Below are 19,282 nucleotides of genomic sequence, written 5' to 3' on the forward strand. Positions count from 1 at the left end.
TGACGTCAAATTGACGTAAAAATGTACGCTATTATGACCAATCGAATAGATCCACTATATACGAAGTGTTAAATCCTGGAGTTAAGTATTCCATTCTGTCCCATTTTCCCTGTCTATGAGCATTTAGTACTTATATTACGGTGTGGAATATGGATTCGAATCAGAACGGGAATTAATTAATTATTCATGAAAATTTCTTTCGGAGCGTCGTTTCTATCCCAAATCGTATGGAAATTTAAAAAAACTCCTCTTTGTAAAGTTACATTGTGCCATCGGATGCCCCCGATCTCCCAGGAGGCATCTGATGGCACAATGTAACTTTTCAGAGGGGGCTAAATTGGGACACGTGGTTCAGTGAAGCATTCGAGTATTACATCAGCAGTTTATGAGAGGGATTCGTTTTTATCTAATGATTATAGATGATGAGGAAGAGGCGAGTCTTTGATGATTTAAGATTGCTCCCTTCGATTATTTTTCTCTCCATTCATCATAAAATTGTCCGAAAATAATCCCTGTGTAATTCTGGCTTAATGACATAATTGGGAAGAAGGGAAACCTTGATTTCTGATGACTGATGATGATGGTGAGGCGTAAACACTAGCGTAATTTTAGTTTATTACAGACTGAACCTCTTTAATTTGGCAACTTTGAGATCTGGCAATAGCCAGACTACAAAAAATGCCGGATTACAGAAATTGACTTTTAGGACACCTATTGAAACCATTTACTTAATCGCATGCTTTTCTATACATATAGTGCAGTATTATTAAAGGTAGAACAGTCTTCAGGAAATAATACAACCATTAATGATTCCGAACAAGGTTCTTATTGTTTCATGTAATATAAACTCTAAAACTGATATATGTAGCTCAGATTACTTTAGAAGTCAGCAGGGTCTTCATGGTCAGCAGTGTCTTTAAGATATGCACTGTCATTAGTCATTATGCACTATCAGGTATGCATACATCAGAAACAGGGAAGGTGCTTTTGGTACTTTTGGTACTTTGGCTTTTCCTAAATTAATTTTATTTGAATCAAATAACGGGATTTCGAAGTATCCGAGTTCGAATTAACGAAGATTTCCTATATTGATAACATGCAAACTGGGATACAAAGCGAAACTGCAGCTTCGGGGTCGACCTATGCAGTGGCCAAAGCCAGAACCTGTATAACAGACTTTGAATTATAAAGCCTAGATATTAATTTAGGCAATTTTAAGTGCATAAAAGGAGAGGGAAATAATGTAAGAAACTATACGTATGTCGTGTCAGAAGAAAGGATAGGAGGTCCGAAAGGCTCTAGACCTGGCTCTCTACAGATCTGTATATTATATAAAAATCATAATATTATATATTCTATTGTATTTTATGGCAACATATTTATTTATTAATATTATCATCAAAATTTATGTATTTAGTACAGTACTATTGTACAAAGTCGACACGTTATGTTAACTTCTCACAAAATTTATTAGTAAGAATGAAAAGAAAAAAAAAATCATTATTTTATTAGCATTGTTAACATCTATTATAGAAGGGAATATTCCATCATGTCGACTGAAAATTCCTTATCGGAAGCTTTAACAAATAGCCAGAAGGATCAGAATAGTGATTCTTTAGTGTTGTGTATAATAGCCTTGGCATACGTCATGACCATACCATTCTTAATGGTTACTTTTGGTAATCAGGCACATTTTAACTTATTTTTAACTGTTATTTTATGTATTTAACATTTTAAATACAATTTACGTTTAACTCATCTTTACCAATGTCCAGTCCAGAAGAAATTTCGTATTATCTCGCTATTGCTTCAAGATGGGGTGGTGAATGATAAGTTTTTCCAATTATTTTATAAGAATATCACAAGATTTAGCTTAAAAATCGTATCTTTAAAGCTGCAAATTGTAGGTTTAGCTTTCAATTAACAAGAAGTTACTTTCATTTACAGAATAATCACATGCACTGTACTTAAATGGCGTATACTAGTGATCATAATAAATACAATTGTACAAGGGATAAAAGATGTTATGGCGAAGCTTTCAACGTTTCTTTACTTGTTTTTACCATACCTAGCCTCAAATAAAGGTAGTATTGTGATCCTGTGTGTGTTCGAAAGAACTTCTAAGATATCTTTTATGGATTTATACTTCAACTGTGCACTTATAAGAAGTTTTTCATAGGCAAGAAAAATCACCAGATTCAAAAATCTGGTGATTTTTCAAGTGTTCTGGAGATCTAAATTTGTGTACTACTTCACATTACGGCCAGATGGCCGAATAATTAAGGTGGACCATACCCTCTGGAGGACCCGGGATCCAATCAAAATGAGCCGAAAAATCCCAGGAATTTTTCGGAGAATAAAACATCCGAATATACCCTGTCCCTCAGCACCCTGGCAAACCATTGTGGGCTTGGCCGAACCCATAATGGACTTCCTAAAAAGAGGCCCTCTTAGTGACCACGGCCGGATAGAGTAAAATGAAAACTACTACTTATTTTGATCCGACGTTTAGGCTCGGCTAATGAAAATCTCTATTTATGCCAACGATTTTACGCAACGATGCAACCTTGAAATAAACCGAATTTACGCCCGAGTTTCACAATGGCACTCGTAAACAATCGACCCGTCCTAAAAGAAACTTTCAAAATTACAAGCTGCTGGCCATCTGTTTATAGTTCACACAAATTACAGTAGAGCTTGAATGGAAAGGACTAAAAGTAAACCCAAAACAGCCAAGAAGAGGAAGGATTTCATCATTTATAAGACAATTTTCTATAAATACGTAATATTTACATTGATAATGATCTTATATTTAATATTTAGTGTGTTCATAATTAAATTTCACTTTCAAAAAGATATTACACAGGAATTAATCTGCCGAACGACGTTATATTTCACAGGGAGACGTCTGTAGTAATGGAATTTTATTTGAAAACAAAAAAAGTTAGTTACAAAAATATCCGCTAGGGCGGTAAGTGGCTTTGCGACGCCATATTGAATAACTGATATCTCAAAACTTACGATACATACGATAAGCTGTGTGGTTACGCAACAGCATGCTGAATACGCTGGCCTTTAAACCTCTGAGTGCTGTCGTTGAACATGCGATTTGGCGATTTCAACACGTTGATGACAATGGAAACCAGCATATCGACCGTGCTGTTGCGTAACCAAACAGCATAAAATTATGTATTGTACGTACGTTTCGAGACATTTTGGATTATTCACTATGATATCGTAACGCCACTTATCTTTCTAGCGTACATTTTTGTAACTAACTTTTTCAATCTCCACAGAAACTTCCCTGCGAAATATAACGCCATTCTACTTATTAGTTCCTGTGTAATATCTTTTTGAAAGTAAATTTTCAAACTTTCAGTGAGTATTCTGTCTACTAAATAATATTCTAAATAATTCTGAACGTAAAAGATATCGAAATAAACAGTAAATGAAGATTAAGATCCGGGTCCATGTCAGTCACAAACACGAACGTCACCCCACTTTTCTCCCATGACACTAAGAGGACCTTGTTTTTAACAAACCCATTATGGATTCGGCAAGCCCACAACGGGGAAGTCGGGTGATGTGGAACGGGACCATATATATATCTAGAAGGATCATCTCCCTAAAAGTTCCTGGGGTTTTTTGACCTGTCTGGATTCGATCTCGGGTCCCCCAGAGCAAGTAGGCTGCCACCTTAAAGCCTGCTATAAGAAGTAATAGATTTTTCATACTCTATTCATACCATTATTTCTTTTACAGTGGCACGTTATCCTGTGGGTATAAAGGACAATTGTATAACCCCACCTTTTATTATTTAAATTTCGACATTCAAATAACTGTACTACAGTAATGAGTAAGAATATCGAAATTTAAATTTGGGCCGTATAGATTACCGTGTGGTGCAGGTGCATTGGTGTACTGGCGCAACACAACATTTCACTAGCCAGAAGTCTCATTAAAAACGAACCAGGATTTCCCCCTCGATGATAAATGTTTAAATTCAACGCTATACGTAGGGCCCCCCTTATTCAAATTTGCCTGGACTCCCATGAAGTTATAATGCGCCACTGTTCTTTTACATATGAGACTTTTTTGTATCCTGCTAGCTTCGTATAATAGGGATCCAGCAGGATACAAAAGAATCTTTTAACGTCATTATGACATAATTATGATACTCCAGCCATTCCTAAGCATTTACATTACTTGCTTAGAGTATTTTGATGGTCCTAATTGTATTTTAGAACAACGTTTCTCTATTTTATGTGCCATTCAAGAAAATGACATCCTGAAATACCGCAATGGACAGTTTGAGTAATAAAATATACAATTGTTTTATTTATAATACTGTAAAATGCCCATAATACCACTTGCAAGACACTTTAATCTGAGTTAATAATGTTAAATCCCTTTATGGCTTCAACTAAAGATTTTAGTGGATTACAATCTGGGTTTTCTCTCTATTGCTTAAGATTAAGGTCTTATCTAAAGGTATTTAAAATTTAATTGGATTTTTATTATTGTTTAAAGATATAATACCATAAAAATTAGATATTAAATTAAAAAATAATCCTATTTAATTCGAATTTTAATGTAGTTGTTTACTATATTACAATAATACTCACGTTTTTTACCACTCCGTCGTAAAGCGAGACATCCATCTCTCGTAGATTAAATGTCATAAATTAAAATTGCTTTTCTATAAATACAATTCGAACAATCAGTCAAGATTTAGGGGGTGGCTATTATAAAATACATCATTCGAACATGGCATTCTACTAATAATAATAGAGAATTTACGCATGTCGTAAAGCGAGCGGTCGTAAAGCGAATACTTATACTTCTTCGGTTTATATATAAAATTCAAATCTAATACGTATATAATATTACGCAAGTACATTTAAATTAAAAATTATGCCTTTATACATCGATATTTGGAGGAACAGAATAACGATTTATAAAGTAAACCTGTGAGAAATTGTGGTTCGATTTACGACGAATCAATTAAGTCGTAAGAGCGGGGTAACTTGTTATGTATAAACTGTATTACATAATTTTTTCTTATAGATATTAAATGACTTACAACAGAGTAGACAATACTTCAGTTTCTTAAAAGTTATGATGAACAGAATATCGATTTATGACACCGAACGTATGAAGAATTAAGGTTCGATTTACGACGGCTCTTGTATGTACTTTCCAAGAATTAGATCACATTAATAATTAAAGTGTCGCTGTCCGAAACGTTCTTCAAGCAATATTAATAAATACACCTCGGTTAACTGACTTTTGGGCCACCCGTACTTGCTTATTTTAATTGTAAACGAGTACATTTAAATCGTCTCGAAAATGGCCGAAAGGCGAAAAACTGTTCAAGTAAATAAAGAAATGTCTGAAGTCAACACTACGCACGGGGCCCCCTAAATTCGAATTTGCCCGGGCCCCATGAAGCTATAACACGTCACGAAATATTGTAATTAAGGGAGAGGAGGTTTGCCAAAAGTATAGTACACGTTGTACACGACAGGGAGGGATGGGGGATCGAAAATTGTACACGTAATTAACCTACAAAATTATTGAATAATACATAACTTTCAGTATTATTTCGTAAGAAGAATAATATAAAATGTATGCAAAATAATACATTAAATTAATGTGCAGTAATAAAGTATATAGCAGAGTACAGTACAACTGCTGCTGCTGTGTAAATTCTGTTAAATAGGTAACAACCAGATGCTGTTTTACTTATAAAATTTTTACGAATTAGAAGGTTTACGTGACTTTATTACATAGAAATAAACGTACAGACAAATACAGAACAACTTACTTATTTAAAAAAAAAATCATACTGTTTTATCAAATGAATTTAAAATTTATACTTGACATAATTACATCACAAGGTTATATCGCGGCTGATAGTTTTATCGAGGGGTGAGTTCATTCTGTCGATAAACGACTAATGACACTTGTACAGAAGCCAGTAAAGTAATGAAATTTATTCTTTATCAAACATTTTAATATTAAAAAAAAAAGTTACTAAACTACTGTATAGTGTATGATACTATAGTGTATTTGTGTGTTATCAACACAGAGCGAAATAATTCCCAGTCATACCGATAGGTAGCACTAGAGTAGAGATGATAAAGTAAATTATTAGTAAAATGGCAGCAGAGACTACGGACGAGGTGAGTGATTTTTAAACAGAAATAACTCTTTAAATTACGTTTTTTTTAACCTCTATTTAATGCGCTGTTTAATAATTAATTTACATCTGGATTCAGGAGGAAGAAGAAGAAATGGAATCGATAAGAAGTGGGGTGGAAATAAAATTCGAAAAGAAAATTAGAGAAAATAGGAAAAAGAAGAAAGTAATTTGTTTGTTTTTTTACTAGTTTAAGGAGTTTAAATGCTAATTTTATAGAACGTTTCCTGTATGTGACAGTTTAACTTTGGCTTACTCACTTTTAATTCTATTAATAGTATGAATAGTTGTAAGAAATTTGCAACAGTTGTCGGTTTATTTTCTTATTAAATTTATAAAAAAATAAGCTTTAGAATGTATTCTAAATTCGAATTTTAACACCATTAATTAAGGTGTGCAGTTTTTTGAGCCACTTCTGATCCCTTCCTCCCTCCCGTGCACTTTTGCAAACTCTCCCTTCCCCCCGTTTAATTACGTGTACAACAGTTCGTGGACCCCTGGCATTGAAGAAACGACCCTTACTGATGATATTTATTCTCTAAATCCACTAATAAAGCAGGTACACTTTGACCCCTCCCTTCCAATGTGTACAATACTCTTCGTCATCGTCTTCCCTATAAAACTGTATATAAGTAATTTAATACACGACACCTGTAAAGGTATAAAATAATTTGTTTTTACCTATAAAAAAGTGAAGGTAAGTGTATGTCTTTCGAAACTGCTCTTCCTACGTAATTATTACCTTACATCATAGCAAAAAATTTAAAAAATGATCATGTAATTTTAATAACTCGAATGTCATTGTTCTCAAAATCATTTAATTACATTTATAAAACGTGATATGAGGCCTGAAAAATTTAATTTTAGCCCATGAACTCATGGGGTGTGTGCACTAAAACTGCACTTGTTTTCCTAGCCAAGCACACACACACACAGGTTATTATTCTTAATAATGACGTCAGATATAAATTTCGAAGGAGGATTTTGAAACTATTTTATGTATTATTTACATTTTTATATATAAATTTAGTTCGTTGTTCGTATTTTTAAGTCACCTCAATGACATTTGTCAGGTTTGACGCGCGCCGTCGCGTCGTACCAGTTCTGATATAACAATTGTCTATTTTCTAATTTAGAACGAAAGAATTCATTCCGAATTAGAAATTAGAATGTAATTTTTACAATATTTTGCAATTTTTTACTCATTTAAATAAATAAATGTGCGAGTTTATATTAATTGAAACGACTTGACACGGCCGTAGCGTCGCGTCGCGTCGCGTCGAGTCGCATCGAGAATCATTTATACGTAGAAATAACGAATAAATATTTAATATTTTATGATATAACATTAAAAATATATCTTTTTAATCTTAATTAGATTAGATAAGTGCAGATATTTAAATATTTATACAGTAATAAAGACAAAGTTTACGACCGCGACGACTCGACGCGCGCGCCATTTTATCCTATAGTACGTAATGTACTAAAGATAGACGTTTTATCAATAAACTGCGGCTAACTTCCTCTTGACACAGTTTTCTATTGTTGTATGTTGATAAATTATACGTTAAAATAATACTTTCATCCAGAAAAAAATAAATAAATACATACAAAACTTGTAGATATTTGGCATAGGTATAAGGCTACCCCCTCGTCTTATGCCTCCAGGAAATTTAAAAATTATAAAATAATGTAATTTTATGAGGCCCTTTTTACTATAAGTTCATATACAGTAATATGTAGCTGGTATCACGCGATTATACAAAGGGCCTTCGAAAGTTTATCGTAGGTAGAGCGGGCCCTTTTGTCTTTTTCTATGAACAGCCGTAGGGAAGGATTTAATGCTATTTTTTATTATTATTAATAGAAAATAAACTATTTAAGAGCCCTCAGGTTTCTTCTGGGAGTGAGAAGAAAAAAAAATCCCATTCCCCTCTCGATTAGCCTGATCACACGAGCTCTAGGATCCTACCAACACGAGCTACCTAGGGTCTATGGCTCACTTAAACTCCTCATTTTTCTCCCATAATTTATTTAGATATATTTAAAATTACTGCAAATTCTCTCGGATATTTTTAGTATCAAATGTACTATAAACTGCAGTATACTGGTTATTTACAAAACTCGTTTATGTCAATAGAACTTTGCTCATATAACAATTGTTTAACAACAGCAACAAATCTGGCGATGAATCGTCTACATTTTTAGTAAAAACCTTTATTTTTCGGGCCCTCTGGGAATTTTTCTATTGATTTAAATAATTCTAATCAATCGTTTAAGGCGTAATATTACGTCTTTATACATTTAAATCGAATATTTTTTCAGATTTCAGCACGCGAAAGCCGCATGTTTGCTTGTTGCATAAGTTTATTTTTCTTAACTTAATAGCTTAAAAATTGCGAAACTCTCCAATTATTATTTAAATTTATTTAATAAATATTTAAGAAATTAATAAATAAAATAAATAAATAAAATTCCAGAAAGAAGAAATGGAACTTCAACAACCCGAAACCTTTATAATCAAAGAGAAATTCCAAGTTCAAAACACAAATAAGAACGGAAAGAAAAATGTAAAGTATGCTTCTTATTAATTTATATTATATATAATTAATAAAATTTTTAATAATAATAATAATAATATATTTTCCATGTTTAACATGAAGATACAGAGCTATTCCCTATACAGGCTTATATTATATTATATTTGATTTACAGTCGACTCCTCTATAACACTGTTGATTATTCCGTTTTATATGAATTCCATGTTGTACGAGTCACTTAGATTTTACAAATACGTGTGCCGGGCTGTGAACGGCTCACGTATTTGTAAAATCTAGTGACTCGTACAACATGGAATTCATATAAAACGAAATAATCAACAGTGTTATAGGGAGGTCGACTTGTATATAAAACATAAATAGCCTAATTTCCATAGTAAATTGCTTTTAGTAGGGCTATTTATATAGACTTATTGATCAATACAAAATCTGTAACCGTAGCAACAAGTGATAAATGTACGAATGTGTTAGTTGGTGCGTATTGGTGTTCGATACATTCAAGTCAGATCGATTATAACCTGGTACAACCTCTAAACAACGGCCGCCATCTTTTCTGTAAACAAAAATGTACACAGAATATCCTCCAAACAACGGCTAATTTTTGGATTTGGGACCTTAAAACGTCGAGTAATGTAAAAAAAATGGAGGTTTTTATTCCTCCTGTATGTATGTGGGGGAGCGATTTTGTTCAACTTTGAACCTTAATAACTCCTGGGAATTTTGTCGAAAATTTATGAAATTTTGCATGAAGTTTTGTGTGTTAAGAGGGTTGATGGTATTAAATTTTACTGGTTAAAGGTCATCGGGGTGAAGAGATAGAATGGGAGAAATGTTCCTATCGTTTTTAGGGAACGTTACTCATTTACCTTAGAACTACTTTAATCTTACCATAATTGGTATTAATGGGGGGTGCTACAGCACCATAATCTCACCTTCGATACGCCTTGTACATATTATTAGGGAAATTTAGACAAATTTAGGGAAGTTTGTGCGGTGTTGCACAGTTTAGATTAATGATTTTATAATCTAAAGCAGGAAGAAGAAGAAACTAAACTTGTACAATGCGACGCCATCATTCCAGCCGAAGAACAACAGCTAAACACTTCCATGGCCATTGAGAAAAGTTGGATATCATCGAATAGGAAACTAGACTACGACATGTTAATTAAATGTGCGAGTTTATATTAATTGAAACGACTTGACACGGCCGTAGCGTCGCGTCGCGTCGCGTCGAGTCGCATCGAGAATCATTTATACGTAGAAATAACGAATAAATATTTAATATTTTATGATATAACATTAAAAATATATCTTTTTAATCTTAATTAGATTAGATAAGTGCAGATATTTAAATATTTATACAGTAATAAAGACAAANATTTAATATTTTATGATATAACATTAAAAATATATCTTTTTAATCTTAATTAGATTAGATAAGTGCAGATATTTAAATATTTATACAGTAATAAAGACAAAGTTTACGACCGCGACGACTCGACGCGCGCGCCATTTTATCCTATAGTACGTAATGTACTAAAGATAGACGTTTTATCAATAAACTGCGGCTAACTTCCTCTTGACACAGTTTTCTATTGTTGTATGTTGATAAATTATACGTTAAAATAATACTTTCATCCAGAAAAAAATAAATAAATACATACAAAACTTGTAGATATTTGGCATAGGTATAAGGCTACCCCCTCGTCTTATGCCTCCAGGAAATTTAAAAATTATAAAATAATGTAATTTTATGAGGCCCTTTTTACTATAAGTTCATATACAGTAATATGTAGCTGGTATCACGCGATTATACAAAGGGCCTTCGAAAGTTTATCGTAGGTAGAGCGGGCCCTTTTGTCTTTTTCTATGAACAGCCGTAGGGAAGGATTTAATGCTATTTTTTATTATTATTAATAGAAAATAAACTATTTAAGAGCCCTCAGGTTTCTTCTGGGAGTGAGAAGAAAAAAAAATCCCATTCCCCTCTCGATTAGCCTGATCACACGAGCTCTAGGATCCTACCAACACGAGCTACCTAGGGTCTATGGCTCACTTAAACTCCTCATTTTTCTCCCATAATTTATTTAGATATATTTAAAATTACTGCAAATTCTCTCGGATATTTTTAGTATCAAATGTACTATAAACTGCAGTACACTGGTTATTTACAAAACTCGTTTATGTCAATAGAACTTTGATCATATAACAATTGTTTAACAACAGCAACAAATCTGGCGATGAATCGTCTACATTTTTAGTAAAAACCTTTATTTTTCGGGCCCTCTGGGAATTTTTCTATTGATTTAAATAATTCTAATCAATCGTTTAAGGCGTAATATTACGTCTTTATACATTTAAATCGAATATTTTTTCAGATTTCAGCACGCGAAAGCCGCATGTTTGCTTGTTGCATAAGTTTATTTTTCTTAACTTAATAGCTTAAAAATTGCGAAACTCTCCAATTATTATTTAAATTTATTTAATAAATATTTAAGAAATTAATAAATAAAATAAATAAATAAAATTCCAGAAAGAAGAAATGGAACTTCAACAACCCGAAACCTTTATAATCAAAGAGAAATTCCAAGTTCAAAACACAAATAAGAACGGAAAGAAAAATGTAAAGTATGCTTCTTATTAATTTATATTATATATAATTAATAAAATTTTTAATAATAATAATAATAATATATTTTCCATGTTTAACATGAAGATACAGAGCTATTCCCTATACAGGCTTATATTATATTATATTTGATTTACAGTCGACTCCTCTATAACACTGTTGATTATTCCGTTTTATATGAATTCCATGTTGTACGAGTCACTTAGATTTTACAAATACGTGTGCCGGGCTGTGAACGGCTCACGTATTTGTAAAATCTAGTGACTCGTACAACATGGAATTCATATAAAACGAAATAATCAACAGTGTTATAGGGAGGTCGACTTGTATATAAAACATAAATAGCCTAATTTCCATAGTAAATTGCTTTTAGTAGGGCTATTTATATAGACTTATTGATCAATACAAAATCTGTAACCGTAGCAACAAGTGATAAATGTACGAATGTGTTAGTTGGTGCGTATTGGTGTTCGATACATTCAAGTCAGATCGATTATAACCTGGTACAACCTCTAAACAACGGCCGCCATCTTTTCTGTAAACAAAAATGTACACAGAATATCCTCCAAACAACGGCTAATTTTTGGATTTGGGACCTTAAAACGTCGAGTAATGTAAAAAAAATGGAGGTTTTTATTCCTCCTGTATGTAGGTGGGGGAGCGATTTTGTTCAACTTTGAACCTTAATAACTCCTGGGAATTTTGTCGAAAATTTATGAAATTTTGTATGAAGTTTTGTGTGTTAAGAGGGTTGATGGTATTAAATTTTACTGGTTAAAGGTCATCGGGGTGAAGAGATAGAATGGGAGAAATGTTCCTATCGTTTTTAGGGAACGTTACTCATTTACCTTAGAACTACTTTAATCTTACCATAATTGGTATTAATGGGGGGTGCTACAGCACCATAATCTCACCTTCGATACGCCTTGTACATATTATTAGGGAAATTTAGACAAATTTAGGGAAGTTTGTGCGGTGTTGCACAGTTTAGATTAATGATTTTATAATCTAAAGCAGGAAGAAGAAGAAACTAAACTTGTACAATGCGACGCCATCATTCCAGCCGAAGAACAACAGCTAAACACTTCCATGGCCATTGAGAAAAGTTGGATATCATCGAATAGGAAACTAGACTACGACATGTTAATTATACCAGGTAGAAATTTGTAATAATATTAATTAATAATAAGAAAAATAATCTAAATTTTAATTACAAAAAAAACAAGAAAGTATTTTAGGATTCTACGAGTTATTTTTCCCTCGAGGACGAAGACCAGATCCAGAATTGGATAAAGCTCACGAAATGATTAAACATATAAATACGACTTTTTTTAGCTGCGGTAAGTAAGTACATTTTCTCTTAATTATAATTAATTCTAGACGTAAAAATGTTAAAATAATTAGCGAGGTTGGGGCCGAAGTTTTCATCTGTAAAACGTGAACGTCGAACGTCGAGCGCAACTATCTTGTAAGCGATGCTCGACGTTCGACGTTCACGTTTGAGAGATGAAAACTTCGGCCTCAATCTCTCTATTAAAATAATATGGAATATAATGCGCACTTTTACACGTTTTCAATGTAAACCAGTGTAGTTGGTGTTCCATGCCAGACCTTTATATAAGATACAGTGTGCGCTTTATATGTTGCAAAGTAGGGAAATTTCAACACAAGTCGCTTCTTACTTAAAGTATTTATTCTAGTTACATTTAATTTCAGTTTTATGTATGGCAGTTTTAGTATATTTCATCATCATTCCGATTCTGATGATCATTTTTGGTGCGTAAGTTTACAATTTATTGCAGTGTTTTTTTTTTTAATTTATGAAGCAAATTTACTCGTTTTGTAACCTCTTTTCAGGTACGATCTACTTAAAGGAATGTCCAGCACAGAAATATTTACCAGTTTTCTTGATAGTCGGGGGTATAACAATCATCATAAAGACACTACTAGACGTTAGTTTCCGATTCGTAAAGAATAAGAAGAAAGAGAAGAAACGTTTTACACTCCCTCTAATAATTCTACAAATATTTTTGTTTTCTTGGTTTGTGACAGGTAAAATTTATAAAGGAATACATATTTTTAAACGCTTTTATTTAGCATAAGTAGACCCCTATAACACTGTAGATAATTTCGTGTTGTACGAGTCACTTAGATTTTACAAATACGTGTGCTTGGCTATGAACGGCTCACGTATTTGTAAAATTAAGTGACTCGTACAACATGGAATTCATATAACACGAAATTATCTACCGTGTTATAGGGGGGTTTACTGTAATTGTTTTGTATTGTTCCCTCGAATTCCGCACTTCTAAGTAAAGGAGGCTGAAGCTTCGAGGACCCATCCTAATCCGATGACAATGAAATTTAATGAATTAGGAAAGGGTCCATCCCCACAATTAACCCCGAAACCAGACAGATAAACCACCAAATGTAAAATTTGTGTGCAGTATAGTGATGTATATGCTCGGGTGACCCCACTCCATCCCCATCCCACTCCCATTTTACAGAAACGTAACCAATAAAAGCGTTTTTTTATGTATTAAAATTACTTTTACGTTTATTTAGGTGTGTTAAACACTGTTAATTGTTTCAGGTTGTGTTTGGGTGTACGAAATGTATCCACCTGTTTACGATGATAATTCTGATTCACGATATTGTAATAGGAACTTATATTTATTTACATTTTGGACGATTAGTTCTATTTTCATTTTAGTGGCTGTATACATATGTTTCCTGTGTCTCTTCACCGGAGTTCTGCTCGCTTGTCTGTACGTAACGGATAAAATCTATTCGTAATACCGAACTTTGTACAAATCGTAAATTATTTGTTTACTTGGACGGATTATCGTGTTGAAAATGTGATATTTTTTTTTCTACAAAAGTATGTATTTATACATTCCTTTTTAAAGGGAAGTTTCTTAATATAGTCGTGTTTGTTGGAATTTTTTACGTATACATTAAAGAAACTTTGTTTAAAAAAATATGTTTTCTATATGAATGTGGTGGTACGGAGAGGTGCAAACCCACGACCACTGTTAGCACCTCTCCAACAGTGAAACTTTTCACGTTTTATCACGCTTATAACACGTAAATAGTGTATAGTTTCTCATAGAAAGTCCTCCCTTCGGCAGTGTCGCGTTTTGCCGTATACAAATTGCCGTTCTTTGTTTAAACAAGAAGAAACAGATCTTCAGTGTTAAGGGAAAGGAACAGACAAAACGTGGAGTAAAAAGGTATAAAATCTACTCAGTTCTACAGAAAATCAAACCCCGAAAAGTGTGGATTACTTGCGAATTTGTCTAGTTTATTATTAAAAAACGAATTACAACGAAAGGATTACTAACATTTGGCATTCCTACAACGTTTTGTAAAGGAAATTGCACTATACTATTTATAATTGGTGAGTAAAGATGTAGACAACACGCCTCAGATTCTCGGAGCCAAGCGCAGCGAGTCTTCTATCGCTTATACTGTATAAAAAGTGTTATATTCAAATATACCTTAATGTTTAATTGGATACTTTGGTATAGTGTTATATAGTAGTCTATCCAGGAAATTAATTAATAAAAATATATAAATTAATGCTTAAGGTGTCTGGAGACCCTGGAATCTAATCCGTGAGAGAAGACCCAGAAGTTTTTCATCGGCGGTTCTGTCTCAGGTCGTTGGGACCCATCTTGCAGCCCTCATTGTGAGACCCTCATTGTTGGTTTGTTTTTTGGCACAAAAGCCACACAGGCTATGCTGCGCCATGTCAAATAGTATACGTAATATATATATAACAATGTAATAAATATGGATTTAGACAAGACCACAATGGGGGGGGGGAGAAATTCCCTCCTTATAAGGGCGCACAGGGAGGAGAGCCCCAAAAGTCAGTTATATCTTTTATAAACGATTGAAATTACAAGTTTTTTTTACCTTTTATTTTGCTAAGATGTAAATTCTTTTTAAAATTTTATCCATTTATCCAAGAATAAAAGTTTATTTTGGGAGTTGCACTTTACACGTGGAATCTTCTGTCGTTTCGTCGTGTATCAAATTGTATTGAAACTCCTCGACAAAAAGATATAATGCATATTTATATATAAATTAATGTGTGTTTTTGACGTGCTCGTTCGTTCATAAATTAATGCATTCAGAGTTCTCTCGATTGTAAATACCATGCTATTTACATAAGGGGAGTGCGTGATCGATTCTATTCTCGGAGGTAAACAATCTTTATTGTATAATCGAAGGTAAAAATTCGAAAATATTTTAAATTTCAAGTATTGTATTTGAAATTGTAGACCTATAAATTCCCACTATCGTCCGTTTGTCTGTCTGTCTCCTTTCTTAATCTGGAGAACTGTTTGGTAAGTGTCAAGACCAGATATCTTAGGGGCAGGAAGCCCCGATTTCCATACATGAACTTCCGGAAAAATTTTGAATAGAAATAACGTGACTTCCGGTGAAATCTACTGAATGAAGGTACAACTTTATTGCTAACAGGAAAAGTATGATGTACTTTACAGGGGTAAAACACTATTAAAAGAATTGAGAAGATTGTGACGATGTCTCGTCTTTATCCTCAATATTTTTCCATTTTATAATAGTAGTAGTATAAGATGTTTTTAAAATAAAATCTCCTAACGGATGGTGCCACACGTTAACATTTTTTCCGGGAAAGTTATGCAACTTGCTGCTAGATTTTTTTAACCAGTGGTGGTGGATTCACTCGCGCTTGACCAACAGCTGGTTACGTGGAGTTTTCGGGTTATTTTCTCTATTTAGGCGTTATACACGAAGTTTTGATAGAAAAAGCTGCCTGGGCATCCGAAGGCGCTCTCCCTTGGCACAAGTATTGAGTTGATTTATCACATTACTACGATACTTTCTATGCAAAACGTACTGCAATAAAACCATTTGAATGAAACCTTCTGTAGGCAGTGAATAGTGAAAAACTAGCACCACTGGCGGAAACGTCCTGCCCTCGAGCGAAGGCCCCAAGCCCTAAGATGTTCCCTAAGCAAAGTAACACTTGACGACAAGCAAGCCAATCTTAACGACTCCCCAAAAAAGTTACACGAAACAAAAGAGGGTCGTGCAGACTCAGATTTGTCGATTTCTTTCAGGAGAAAATCCCGAATCTGATCTAGAAAATCAGTGGAGATAAAGAAAGCCAGCTGAATGGCCAATGGTGGACTTCAAGAATGATGGTAACCCATAGCTCTTCGTCAAATAAGTCCTCAATTCTCTCTGGAACTTTAGAATGCTTTGGTTTAATACCAAGGAGAGAGGGTTTGCTCAAAGATAAGGCAGAAGAACTCTACTTCCCTCCTTGGCATACATGTGTCCCTCTTGGACCCGGCTGCATCACTCGAGTGAGAGAACTCCCTACTGTGACGCTACAGCACAGATCACCACCAGGATAAGGTGAAGACACGACGGAGAGGAAAATATGACTCCCGGCTTGTTCTCATCCTTGTCGCTCTGCTTCACTCACCACAAATCCCATCGAGTGAAACGATTCGGGTATCAATGAAAAATCACTCGAACGACACGGGCCACAGGGCAAGAAGGTTCTCAAGAACACCTGAAAGATATAATGCTCGGAGAATTGGTTTCCATACTCATTTCGTCCGAAAAAAATCGTCGAAGATCCGTCCGATTGTTATATTTTTATTATGTTGGTTGTTATGATTTTATTGTTTATTTTATTTTCAATACACCAATATCTTCATTGATGTTTCGTTTCTTTTTAAATACCAAGTACTCTTGTACAGCCCACGTGCTGGATAAAGATGATTAAACGTATTGCAAACGCTGAAGAGAAGAATATCAATAAAATTTTTTTTGAAATTGATAAACACACTTTTATGAACTAAAACCGGAGTGAATTCAATCGCCTCTTCACTATCGACCACTTTGTTTTTTCTTTGCTATTTTTACCATTTACATCAATTTACAACTATTTTAATTAATGAATAAATATCCTTGAAAAACATGAAAATAAATACATTGTGAAAAAATAATTTTCTTTTTTAAACTCCCATCCGCCCATGAAAAATTCCTGGACCTGTCCAGATTCGATTCCGGGTCCTCCAGAGCGGTGGGCTCCTCCATCCAGCCATTGCTTTGCAAATTAATATGCCCGAGTGTACGGATAACCATGGATAGATTTAACCATGACGTCAAGTCTCAGATACAGCATTTATAATTATTTAAAAATCTGTGGAGAAAGAGAATTGTGTGTTCCTGGAAATAGCTGATCACTTGAACTCTTGTAGAAAGTGTTAATTATCTTTAATTCAGTACTAATTTACAGTAGACAGGCTAGGCTGACTGCCTCGTCCATTCTAAGACGATCCTGTATTGAATTCCGCTGGAAAACCCTTCAAAAACTTTACATGAGCGGTTGCCCTTCGAGGGCCTGGCTATAAAGTGCTGTAAAGTGTTTGTGCCCTTAGAAGGGGAGTCAAAAGTGTAATAGAATTTTGTAATAAAGTACTAAGCAGTATAATTTTTTTCGGCAATTTATATGGTCTCTATTGTATCTGGTATTCGTGCCTGTAGCAACGATAACAATCGGTAAGTGAATATTCGTACTGTTTTATAAATGCCACTTACTGTTTTTTTTTCTTATAAAACATACATTTTCAGGTGTTTTATACAAAGACGACTGTCCAATGCTGCCTATATCATTAATAATAGGTGGGGTATTAAAGATCTTAAATCGTTTTAGATTCCATATTTGGATGTGAAAGATTTCAAAAGATAATTCCTCTTCGAAAGATTATACACAAAAACTCGATATTAGCCTTCCTAGTATTTTTTAAATTAAAGTATTCTAGTGCTTTGCAATGATTCTGCAAGTTTTAAAGCTAAGTAGATAATGGCCTTTTAGCACTGCAGTAAATAAGTGCCTCGGGTAAAATTTATGCCATGATTTCATCACAGGATGAGCCAAGATAGCCGATTTAGATTCACCTGTGTATATGAGAGTTAAATTCTTGTTACTGTTTATGTGATGGGTCTCTACAGATAGCTGTTTATACACTTAGTTTGGGATAGATTATGAAACTGCTTTAAGCTGAAGTCCAGTGTTATAATAGCATATCACCTGGTTAACTCCTATAAGCCATGGTCACACCTAACTATTTTAAAGTCACACTTTGAAGCCTGGTATGAATACTATTCGGATGCCAAATTCTCTGTATTTGCTATAGAAACCAGTGGGTGTTAGCGGTATAGGCAAGCATTCAACACATTGGAATTTTCCATCTACAATGTTTTATGAGTGCCGAAGCCTTCGAAGTATCCATAAGTAGCACAACTATTTCACAAATTGTCAACAATGAAATGTGTACAAGACACGTACTATATCTATAGTCTATAGTCTATAATACTGTAATTAATTGGAAATTGTGATTCACTTTCCTCATTTAACAAACCCTAGTTCACAAGAGCGTCCAAAGCGGACAAAAGTATAAGTAAATAAGGGCAATAAGCACGTATTAACACGTACTTTATCTCTTTAAATAAAAAGTTTTATTTTCAAATGATAATCTAATTTGCACAGTTTTGCGTTTTATTTTCTTCGTTAAAATAATGGGAAGTAATTTAAAGTAGAGCCTCGATTATCCGACCCAATTGGGGACTGGGGTTAGTCGGATAATTGAAAAGTCGGATAACCGAAAAGTATGAAAAAATCCATTATTAGTGTAGTATATTATTATATCCCATGTAATTAGTATATTAGTATATCGCTGTTAACCTATTTCGCGTTGAATATTCATCGATGTTAAGCGTAACAAAAATTTTTTAAAATAATAATCGTCGCTATTGTATCGTTAAAAACTAGAAAATTAAGCCTCGTTTAAATACTGGCTCCCTTTCATGGTCGAATGAGTG

General features: G+C 33.8%; 3 protein-coding genes across 4 annotated transcripts in view; all 3 read left to right on the top strand.

The window, feature by feature from the left end:
* The first annotated feature begins 5,924 nt into the window (after positions 1 to 5,924).
* LOC111637245 lies at positions 5,925 to 9,948 on the top strand. Its single transcript, XM_023382690.1, has 4 exons — positions 5,925 to 6,185; positions 6,282 to 6,368; positions 8,683 to 8,772; positions 9,796 to 9,948. Exons 1-4 carry the CDS (start codon positions 6,162 to 6,164, stop codon positions 9,946 to 9,948), a joined length of 354 nt encoding a protein of 117 aa, XP_023238458.1. The 5' UTR covers positions 5,925 to 6,161.
* A 1,309-nt stretch (positions 9,949 to 11,257) lies between these two features.
* On the top strand, positions 11,258 to 14,370 carry LOC111637251. 2 transcript variants are annotated; one of them, XM_023382694.1, is made up of 6 exons: positions 11,258 to 11,383; positions 12,407 to 12,545; positions 12,616 to 12,729; positions 13,106 to 13,165; positions 13,247 to 13,441; positions 13,983 to 14,370. In XM_023382694.1, exons 1-6 carry the CDS (start codon positions 11,303 to 11,305, stop codon positions 14,183 to 14,185), a joined length of 792 nt encoding a protein of 263 aa, XP_023238462.1. In that variant the 5' UTR covers positions 11,258 to 11,302; the 3' UTR covers positions 14,186 to 14,370. The 2 variants fall into 2 exon arrangements, with proteins under 2 accessions (XP_023238462.1, XP_023238463.1); XM_023382695.1 differs by having other exon boundaries at positions 11,294 to 11,388; positions 12,404 to 12,545.
* A 3,539-nt stretch (positions 14,371 to 17,909) lies between these two features.
* Positions 17,910 to 19,282, top strand: part of LOC111637248 — a 4,013-nt gene continuing 2,640 nt past the window's right edge. The window contains exons 1-2 of the mRNA XM_023382691.1: positions 17,910 to 17,959; positions 18,032 to 18,087. Coding sequence (XP_023238459.1) covers positions 17,910 to 17,959; positions 18,032 to 18,087 — 106 coding nt within the window. The remainder of the gene's footprint in view (positions 17,960 to 18,031; positions 18,088 to 19,282) is intronic.

The sequence above is a fragment of the Centruroides sculpturatus genome, unplaced genomic scaffold, assembly GCF_000671375.1.
Source record: "Centruroides sculpturatus isolate CEXI.00-Female unplaced genomic scaffold, Cexi_2.0 scaffold1137, whole genome shotgun sequence".
Taxonomy (NCBI): domain Eukaryota; kingdom Metazoa; phylum Arthropoda; class Arachnida; order Scorpiones; family Buthidae; genus Centruroides; species Centruroides sculpturatus.

Coding starts and splice junctions, on each gene's coding strand:
- LOC111637251 (XM_023382694.1), top strand. CDS start 11,303: ATGGAACTTCAACAACCCGAAACCTTTATAATCAAAGAGAAATTCCAA. Junction 11,384..12,406: donor ATAAGAACGGAAAGAAAAAT/GTAAAGTATGCT, acceptor AATCTAAAGCAG/GAAGAAGAAGAAACTAAACT. Junction 13,166..13,246: donor GATTCTGATGATCATTTTTG/GTGCGTAAGTTT, acceptor ACCTCTTTTCAG/GTACGATCTACTTAAAGGAA.
- LOC111637245 (XM_023382690.1), top strand. CDS start 6,162: ATGGCAGCAGAGACTACGGACGAG. Junction 6,186..6,281: donor CAGCAGAGACTACGGACGAG/GTGAGTGATTTT, acceptor ATCTGGATTCAG/GAGGAAGAAGAAGAAATGGA. Junction 8,773..9,795: donor ATAAGAACGGAAAGAAAAAT/GTAAAGTATGCT, acceptor AATCTAAAGCAG/GAAGAAGAAGAAACTAAACT.